At 32.2% G+C, this 11,036-nt stretch overlaps 1 protein-coding gene across 2 annotated transcripts; it reads left to right on the forward strand.

Annotated features, from left to right (window-relative positions):
• Positions 1 to 626: 626 nt before the first annotated feature.
• Positions 627 to 2,700, forward strand: LOC106293934 (toll/interleukin-1 receptor-like protein). 2 transcript variants are annotated; one of them, XM_013729568.1, is made up of 2 exons: positions 627 to 1,125; positions 1,591 to 2,700. In XM_013729568.1, the coding sequence occupies exons 1-2, from the start codon at positions 653 to 655 to the stop codon at positions 2,276 to 2,278; spliced, it is 1,161 nt and encodes a 386-aa protein (XP_013585022.1). In that variant the 5' UTR covers positions 627 to 652; the 3' UTR covers positions 2,279 to 2,700. The 2 variants fall into 2 exon arrangements, with proteins under 2 accessions (XP_013585022.1, XP_013585023.1); XM_013729569.1 differs by having other exon boundaries at positions 627 to 1,181; positions 1,591 to 1,694.
• Positions 2,701 to 11,036: the final 8,336 nt, after the last annotated feature.

Below are 11,036 nucleotides of genomic sequence, written 5' to 3' on the forward strand. Positions count from 1 at the left end.
CAGTCTTTAACGTCAACATTTTTCTATCAAACTATCTGCAATATCGAAATTAATATTCTGTTAGATATCATATTCAAGAAAAAGTCAGTTCGATTGTTGTTAAATCCTCTACGTTACTGACCTTAATTCATAAGTCGTAATAAAAAAACTTTATCAGTTATGCACCGACCACAGACAGTTTTTCTGTTTGATGAGGCATCAACCGTCACCCTACCGTTTATTCCGCGCCTCTGTCTCTTACTTACGATTGCACGTTTGTATCACAAACGTTAATAATTCGACACAGCTTTATAATATACATACATAGTTATAAAATTTTCAAATGGTTAGGTATATATATAATGATTTCATAAACTTAGAATTTGCATAACATATGTAACATACATCAAGCAAAACACGTGGACCGGTAACTCAAATATTGGTTGATGTATATGGAGATTTTCATCTTTGGACCCGTTCTGTTTCATGACTTTTTAAAACATTTTCTTGGCAAATTCTCAGCATTTTCTTGGAAATATCTCAGTATTTTTGTTCTTTGTAATTAAAAAATGCGAGCCTCAAGTTATATATATCATCTAACTTACCTAAAAAGTATTCATCATCTTCCAAAGTTTTAAAGTAAAAGATCAATGTTTACTTGTGCTCGAATCCAATGTTTTCACCGTCTTCTTCTACTACTCCACAAAAGTTCGATGTCTTTCTGAGTTTCAGAGGCAAAGACACTCGCAGAATCTTCATCAGCTTTCTCTACAAAGAACTCATTCGAATGAGTATTCGAACTTTCAAAGACGACGTTGAACTCAAGAGTGGCCGTCGTATCTCTTCAGATCTCCTTCTGGCCATCGAGGGTTCCAAGATCGCCGTCGTGGTTGTCTCCAAGAAATATCCTGCCTCTCCCTGGTGTCTCCATGAGCTAGTCAAGATCATGGACGTCGAGAAACAAGGTTCGCTCACGGTCATGCCCATCTTCTACAACGTTGAGCCTTCTCATGTAAGGAGACAGATAGAAAAAGTGGCTGAACAGTTTACAAAACATGAAGGGAGGGAGAATCATGAGACTGTTGTGTCATGGAGGCAAGCTTTGACCAACTTGGCTAGTATCTCTGGCCAGTGTTCTCGTGATTGGTACTTTCATATCATGCTATCTTTCACAAGTCGAACCGAATCTATTCGGGTTCCAGGTTTCTAGCTAGATAGATTTAATTAAGTCATATTCTAGAATTTATAAATTTCAGTTTGGTTTTGGTTGAGGTTCCAATATCTATTTAAATTATATAAAATATTCAAAACTTAAAATATACTATTAGTTTTCAAAATCTAAAAATAAAAATGATATGCAACATGTAATTTGGATAAGATCTTATCAAATATCTAAAATAAACATGAAAAGTGATTCATTCGATATTTGGGTAGAGGACCCGTATGTATTTCAGGTATTTTCAATATTTTTAGGTATTTTCAGATATTTAATTTTAGATTTTCGGATATTTTCAGGTATTTTAGATAAATAATTTTTGACTATTTTAGATATTAGATTAAAAATAATTAATATATTTAACCATCTAATTTTTGTTTTTTTTTCTGTTTCAGGGAAGACGACTCAAAGCTAGTCGATGAGATTATTAAGAGAATATCCAACATGTTGTTACTCTCTGCAACACCACCAAGTGACGGTATCAACAACCAGCTTGGGATCGATGCACACATGAAAGAGCTGTATCCATTGTTAGGTTTGAATTCTAATGAAGGTGTGAGACTGATTGGAATATGGGCGAGAGGAAGCAGTGTAAGATCAGCTCTAGCTAGATTCGTCTACAAGAAAATCCACAAGAAGTTCCAAAGCAAATGCTTCCTAGAAAACGTTAAAGGTATTCCACAGGATTGTCAAATGTCAAATCTTAGAGACGAGTTTCTGATAAGGATCCAAGGAGGGTACACGACGATGAAGACCTCTGGGTTGATCAGAACGAGGCTCTCGAGCCAGAAAGTTCTACTTGTGGCTAACAATGTGGATAAACTGGAACAGTTAGATGCTCTTGCAGAAGACTTTAACTGCTTTGGTCCTGGTAGTATAGTTCTCATAACTACACATGATAAACAGCTTCTTGTTGGGTTTGGGATAAAGGTTGTGTATGAAGTTGAGTGCTTGAGATGCTTTGAAGTTCGTCAACTCTTTCGTCAGTCCGCTTTTAGAGAGAGAGACCTTTATGTTGATTCTGAGATGTTTTCAACCTTATCGGTGACTGAATCTTCTGGTAACTCTGTTTATGATTCTTGAATGGTTAGGTTTGTCTTAGAGTCACTTAATAGATGTGAGCTCTTTGCATATTATACCCCTATTAGAATTAGGAGTTGCTTGTTACTTGTGTATAGTTGCTAGTGTACAAAGAAGTAGATATTTACGGTTGATCCAATAGCAAAGCCACAGAAAGCTCAGTTGTTTTAGTCTTTGAGCTTCTCTGTCTTGGAATAAGGAATCATTGGGCACTCTCTCTCCCTTCATGCCTCACTGTAATACTCTGTGTTTGTCTTAGTACTTTTGTGAATACATCATAAGATAGCCCAGCATATTATGTAAAAAGGACCACAGAGTAAAAACTTGTAGTCCAAAGGAATTGAGTGTTTGTGTACTTCACTTTGTGGTCGTCGCTACCTTAGAGCATGTTTAATGGGGTTCTTAGGGTGAGATTCTTACCAGAATATAAGAACACGTCTCTTAACTTTTAACTATTTAAGAACCGGTTCTTAGTTTTTTTAGTTAAAAGTTAAGAGACGGGTTCTTATATTCTGCTAAGAACCCTACCCTAATAACCCAGCCCATTAAACATGCCCCTAGAGACTATTTTTTTGCTCTGTTTGGGACTCTTCCTTAATGTACAAGTATTTTATCAATAAAGAAATTTGTTTTGTGTGCTTTTCTTGTTTTTAAATAAAAAAATACAAACGTTTGTGTACATTATCAATCAACAGAGAAGCTACTACTACTTAACCAATTTTCAGATAATTAAACACAGAAATGCGAAAGATCTAATGAAACAAGTTGCATTATAAATTACTAAAGTACATTATTATGCTTTTGTACTTCGACAATCTTGTTTCAAAATTTCTGACCATATAATGGTTTGTTCCATGCACCTTGAGGTAGCAGATCCAGGTGGAGCTACGGTCTCTTATCTTCTCTTTCCTTTAACATAACGAGCTCAAACGAGGAGATATTTTGAAAGTGTTCTGAATTCTAGCTCCTGTAATATATTTCACAATCTCTATTGTTTACTCAGTTTCCACACAAAGCAAGCGCTTGTAAACGTTTTCATTTCTCTGTTTCTATGTAGCTTTCAGTTCCCTAAGGGGGTTCAGAAATATGAGATTCGTCAAGATTTGTTTTTTTTTTTTGGTAAGAGATTCATAAAGATTTGAGGACATGACAATCCCTTGAGGGGTGTCAAAATGAGCTAACTCGTTTCGCTCGACTCAGCTCACAGTGAGTTCGGATATTTCATGAGTTAGCTCAGCTCATCTCATTTATTATATGAGCTTTAATATGTAAACTCGAACTTAGATCATTTAGAATATGAGTTAAATAAGCTAACTCGCGATCAAATATAAAAAATAAAATTATAAAAATAACTATAAAAATAAATTTAAAAATAAAATAATTTTCATAATATAATTTAAAACTAGTCCAAAACATAATATAGTTTAAAATTAATCCAGAAATATATTCCCCATAAGAGTTTTGAGATGATTCATGTTCAAAATCTTCATCTATTCGAATCATGAATATATATATCTTTTATATATATAGAGTAATTCATATTAAGATAAGTTCACAAAATAATCTTGATTTTAAAGTAAAGAAATAATCTTCCTTTTTAAAAGATAATCTTAAAAAAGATAATATATATTATAAAAATATTAAGCATTTTATTTAAATCAATATATTTCTCAAATTATTACAAAATAATTTAATAACATAAATTAAGATATATTTAATGAATAAAATTTAATTTCATCTTTCTTTTTTATTTAAGTTCCCTTTTATATTTTTCAAATCAACATATATGATAAATAAAATATTAATAAAATTTAAGAAGAATATACTTTTATATATATAATGTGATTTCATAAAAAGGAAAGTTTAGAAAAATAATTTTGATATCAAATTAAAGAAATAATCTTCCCTTTTAAAATTTATCGGTTATGTTTTTATGTAACTTTCTATCTATCATCATTTTATTTTTATAATTTTCTTTTTCCAAATTTACATATACTAAATTACCAAAAAAATAAAATATATTTATACATCTAAGATGAACAACCAAACTAATACAATGAATAGAAATAGTTATACTTTAATTTGACGGAATATATGTAACACAATATACCCACAAGAAGAGTAACTAGACCAATTCAATTTTTTATACAAATTCAAACATTAAATTAAAATAATATATTTAAATTTATAGTAATATTTTTATACATATAAATTATAGAATGTCTAAACATATTACAAATAAATATGAAATTTTCAAATAATATTATAAATATATATTAACCAACTATTACAATTAAGTATTTTGTATAACGTATAAATATGCATAAGGTTTCAAAGGACTATCATTGTTATATTAATTTCTGTAACTTTGAATCGTCAATACTTTATTTTACTTTTACTATTTGATTCTCAAAACAACATATATTGAATTACACATAATCTTACTAAAATATGTTTACAAATCTAAGACAAGAATCAAACTACATCAAAATAACAAAATTAATCAAAATTTTAAGCTGTACAATAAAAATATTATAGTTGAATCGGAAAAGTAAATGTTATCTAATATATCTAAATAATAACCAAACAGTCGGGATATTATATATATCCAAAATTATACGTCTAATTAAAATAACATAATGTTATTTAAAACCATTCATATTGATTATAAAATAAATAACAGAATAAGTAAAACTAAAATATTAATAAATTATTATAATATATTTATTATAATATATATATATATATATGTGCATGAGCACGGGAAAATCACCTAGTATATATATATTCGGCATGAAAATCTTAGAAATATTTTTTTATGATTTTAATTCTAAAGATATATTATATGAGTATTGATATAAATATTCTTTTACATTTTTGTATATATTTATAACTCTTTGGTTTTACATTTTGATTTTAGAAAATAAATATGATTAATATAGAAACTATCTTTTCTTACATAAGAAAAATAGAAGTCTATATATATATATATATATATATATATATTAAGTATAAAAACGACTAAGTTCATGAGTTAGCTAATGATCATTAAAGATCGTTTATATAACTCGTGATCTAATTTAAGCTCGATCATTAAGCTCATTTATTAAATGAACTTAAAAAACAAAGATCATGCTCATGAAAAATCAAGCTGAGCTGAGTTAGCTTATGAACTATAACTCATTTTGACACCACTACAGTCCCTTATATATTAATTGAGAAACATTACAACATTTTTTTGTAGCCACGTGTCACCATGAGAATGAAATTCAGAATTCTTAGAAAAATAGGTTGGTCCATCATAACTTATATCATACATTTTATTAAACTAACTATTAAATTGATAAATAGTATACAAAAGAATATTTTCGCACTTTCCTTAAATAAAAAAGCTACAGAATTGATTAATATGATTAACGTATATATGACAATCAATGATTATGAATAATAAATATTTGATAATAATTTTTGTATCTTAGCTCTTTTTGTTTAATTTTATATAATTAAAAGATATTAAATAACCACATTAATCATATAATAAAAAAAATTATTGTTTTCTTATATATTATATTTTGAATTTTTAAAATGACTACAAATTACTAAAAATATTAAATGTCTCGCACTAAAATTTTGTGATCAATAGTTTAACTTTTTTGGTAATAACAAGATACAAATGATCATAAATCGTATGAATATGAAGTCGCATTTAGTAGACATTCATATTATATATTAATATAGTTTAAAATTAAACTATATAACATAGAAAATACATAAATATGATAATTTCTAAATTTGTATTGAAAAAGTATTTGAACCCTAATATTTAAACTTTAAATTTGCATTCAAAAAATCGCACATTAGAATTTTTTTTGTTTATCATATGAGTATGAATTCTCAATAATAAATATTTATATTAAAATATACTATATATCTATGTCCATGTCATTAAAATTTAGTTATATACCATATAAAATAAATAAAACGATTATTTTGATTTATTTACCAAAAAAATATTGTAAATAAACAAGATGTATTGTTTTGATTTATGTCTTTACGCTAATTTAATTATATACATAATACGTAAATAAATACAAATAAACAATAATATATAAAAATTAGTTATATATATAACATTCATCGTGCGCAATTGTGTGGGTCTCTAAGCTAGTTGCTTATTACTTCTGAATAGGAATGTCAAATTATTGTAGTCACTTGTGTCATTACGTTAACGTTATAGGGCTTACAGTTCCGGTTGGATTAGGGAAACTACAAACATTAGGAATCTAGGCTGGATTAAGGAAACTACAAACATTAGAAAAATTGAGATCAAACGGAAGTAAAAAGGTTAAGGCTCAAGAGGTACGCCAGTTTTCGCCAGTTTCTTATACGTACGACATGGGAAGAGTAAACTCAGGGGTAACAATGCCAACAAATGGGTTAACAAGTCTGATCTGATTTGTTAATAACAAATTGTTATTTGAGTTATGGAAGAAAGTAACCAATGAACATGGGCTTTCTCTTACATCGAAAGCCCTTTTGTGTGTGTTACTACTTACTAGTGAATGTAAAAAACTAAGCGTATACCGTTGACTAATAACTTAATTCCTTAATAGTCATATGGTTATTAGTTGGCTACCCTCTACACGCTCCATTACCGGCTTCAATATTTTACCTTCTTTTTTTTTTCTTAACTACGCACATTGTTCTGTATATAATCTTGCTATAAAATTTCAAACCAACATAAGGCATGCAAGTATTCTTATATTTCGTAATATTAAAGGAAGAGATCAATCATACGATTCATATCACATGCATATGCAATGTTGCTCCATGCTAAACGTATGAGATAGTACGGATAATATGCAATATTTTGTTTGTTTTTTTGGATTAAAGGATTCTTATTCTCATCACGTATACATATATGTAAGTATATCCGAAAACCCCATATAAAAACTCAGCTAACGCTCTTTTAACATTGCTTAAATATATGAAATTGCTTGCTTTAAATAAGATATAAATGAGAAAGGGACTAAGCATCAGTTCTTTTTTAAATTTGGAAAGGAACTTTCATATATCTTTGCTTCAATACAAAGGAAATTATGTTTGGTGTACGATATCACGTTTCAACTCAAAAACTACATATCTCACAAATTAATTTCTATACTTTATAAAATAAAGTACTACTATATTTTTCGTCACTCGGAAGATGTAAATATGTAATATACTCTACTAATTTAGCAATATATTGTTGTAAATAGACATAACACGATTAAAACGGACCAAAAAATATGTATGCATTTAATAATGTCACCAAAAAATGCTTAGCAAATAACAACTTGCTCTGAAACTAATAGAATTTATGTTTCTGTATTATTCATATACATAGGAACCTTTTATATATAGGAAATTACACCGTCATAGAATAATAGAAAGACTAAAGAAAAAAAATACAAATATGGAAAGAGTACAAATCATAATCTAATAAGGAAAAGTCAAGATGCTGATTCTCTCTCTCTCTCCTCACGGTCGACTCTCTCTCTCTCTAGCATTGGACCGGTTATGAACCGGGCCGGTTATGGACATCCACAATATGATTTATAATACTCCTCTTTGGATGCCATAACCATACATGGATTGTAATACGCTTTAGATGTTGCCTCATTAAAACCTTACCAGGAAAACCCAGTGGGACAAAACTATGGTGAAGAAAAAAAAGTACAACACGTATTACTCCCTCTGTTCTGAACAACTCGCGGCTGGCCTCATGAACAGCCAAGATCTTCGAATGGTTTGAAGATGTGGCCGCGATCGTTTGCTTCATGGAACGCCATGATATGGTCGTTCCACCATATGTAAAAATATAGCATATCTGTGATCGAGCATTGTGTGGATCCGAAAGATAACCTGCATCATCAAAATCAACTAAATCTTCTTTGTTTTGGTTAGTATAAAATAAACCCAAGTCTTTCGTTTCCTGCTGGTAACGAAGAATATGTTTAATCCCGTCCCAGTGCCTTTGGGTTTGACAAGAGCTAAATCTAGACAATAGATTCACGGCAAAACATATATCTGATCGTGTGTAACTAACCAGATACATCAAAGCTCCTATGACACTGATATATGGCACTTCGGGACCAAAGACGTCTTCATCGTCCATCTTAGGACGGAATGGATCAGTGTCCAGGCCGAGAGACCTCACGACCATGGGGCTAGATAAGGGGTGAGACTCGGCCATGTTGAATCTCTTGAGTACTTTTTCTGTATATGCCATTTGATGCACAAAGATTCCATCTATTATGTACTCAAGCTGTAATCCCAAACAAAACTTTGTTTTTCCAAGATCTTTCATCTCGAATTCTTTGTTAAGATATTCAACTGTTTGGAAGATTTCTCCAGAGGTTCCTAGGATATTTAAATCATCAACATACACTGCTATAATCACAAAGCCCTGGCCGAATTTCTTTATAAAGATACAAGGGCTGATCGGATCATTCTTGTATCCTTCTCTCTCTAGGTACTCACTTAACCTATTGTACCACATTTGGCCTGATTGTTTCAATCCATAAAGTGACTTATTCAACTTTATACAGTGTTTTTCTCGAGTTCTCGATTTGTTTTCAACTCTATACCCTCTGGTACTTTTATATAAATCTCATTATCCAGTGGTCCATATAAGTATGCAGTTACAACATCCAATAACCGCAAGTATAATTTCTCTCTTATAGCCAGACTTATCAAGAATCTAAAAGTAGTAGCATCCACCACAGGGTAGTATGTCTCCTCATAATCGATTTCTGGTCTCTGTGAGAATCCTTGTGCAACAAGCCGTGCTTTATATCTCACGACCTTGCCGTGTTCATTTCTTTTCCTCACAAAGACCCACTTATAGCCGACTGGTTTAACATCATATGGTGTCAGGACTATTGGTCCAAAGACATCTCTCTTCTTTAAAGAGTTTAACTCCACGTTTATAGCTTCTTTCCATTTGATCCAATCTGATCGTTGAGTGCACTCATAAATAGACGTGGGTTCATGATCCTCATTCAAATCCATAAGTTCAAGTGCTACCTTGTATGCAAATATATCATCAATGTCGACATTCTTTTTGTTCCATTGTATCCCACACAAGACATAGTTTATTGAAATCTCATTATTATCAGGACCTTCAGTACCTTGAATCTTAGCGTCCCAAGAATCAGTATTAGATACATCAGGGCTGGCCGCATCTAAGCATTCATGATCGGCCGCGATCGCTATTAGGGTTTTGGGATCGGCCGCGGTTAAGTCTCGGGATTTAGGAATGGCCGCGGTCGTTTCTAGGGTTTCAAGAACCTCGGTTTCATTCTCTGCACCTTTCTTAGTTTTCCGAGGGTTCTTATCTTTGGAACCTATTGGTCTACCACGTTTCAAACATTTTCTAGACTCTGTAGCAACTTGATTGTGTCCCTCTTGAACATCAATTCTGATTGGTGCATTAACAGCTGGTATATATGACTTAGTCACTCTTTTCGAGTCAGCAAAGGAATCTGACAATTGATTAGCTAGCTTTTGTAAATATATAATATTTTGGACTTCTAAATCACATTCCTGAGTCCGAGGATCTTGCCAAGATATGGATGTTTGATTCCTTGTAATATTTTTTTTACCAGCTTATTGCTATCTCTCCCTAATGTTGGATGTTCAGATTCATCAAAGTGACAATCCGCATACCTGGCCTTAAATAAATCACCCGTAGTTGGTTCAAGGTATTTTATATAAGTTTTAGAGTATAAAGAGTAATCTGAGAGTTTAGGAGAGATTAGAGAAGTATTAGAGATGATTTAGAGTAGAATCTGAGATCAAGAGACTAAGAGAAAAGCCATGGAGGCTAAGAATAATCTCAACTGTCTAATCTTTATTATGGATGAGGTTACAATATTTATAGGAAAGTCATTAGGGCTTTCACGTAAAGGGAAATGGCACTAGTCTAAGCATGTGAAGTCAAGGCTGAATGGAGTGTCTCCTTTTGAAATGAACGGACAGGAGAGCACACATGCTTCTGGCTTTACAGCCTGTCCAAGAGCTGGATGGATAAGGCGCGTCCCAACCTTATCCATAAACGGTCTGATCCGTTCCAAACCTTCCGTGTCTAATGAAGGCACTGCTCGTCCATCTTCCTCTTCTTTCACGTTCCCTCAGATGTACGGTCATGCCCTATCCGTACACACCATGCCCTAACTTTGCAAAACCTTTAAACTGACTTTAAAGGTTATTCAAGCTCTCATGGTCGAGGTGATCCGTACCGTCCGTACTTAGGCCGTACCGTCCGTACTTAGGCCGTACCGTCTGTACTTAGGCCGTACCATTCTTCCTTTGCACATTACTTTCCCAACTCCTCTTTTCTTTCACATAATGGCTTCCTCATCTCAACACTCCCCCTCAAGCTTGGCTTTGTGAAAGCCTAAGCTTGGACAGCCATGAGATCTTCCTCATTAAAAACCTCACCAAGGAAAACCCATTGGGACAAAACCTTGATGAGGGAAAAAGAGTAAAGACCTCATGACTTAGGGAATTAGCTCCTTCTCTTCCCAAGATCTATGAGTCCCAATCTGATATGAATGGACTCCATAGTCTTCTGTCTTGCTGCCTTAGTGAACACATCAGCCAACTGATCTTCACTCCTAGTGTAGCATGGCAAGATGACTCCTAGTACAATCATCTGCCTCACCTTGTGGCAATCAACCTCAATGTGCTTGGTTCTTTCATGGAACACCGAGTTGGA

Source organism: Brassica oleracea, chromosome C5 (assembly GCF_000695525.1).
Source record: "Brassica oleracea var. oleracea cultivar TO1000 chromosome C5, BOL, whole genome shotgun sequence".
Lineage (NCBI taxonomy): Eukaryota > Viridiplantae > Streptophyta > Magnoliopsida > Brassicales > Brassicaceae > Brassica > Brassica oleracea.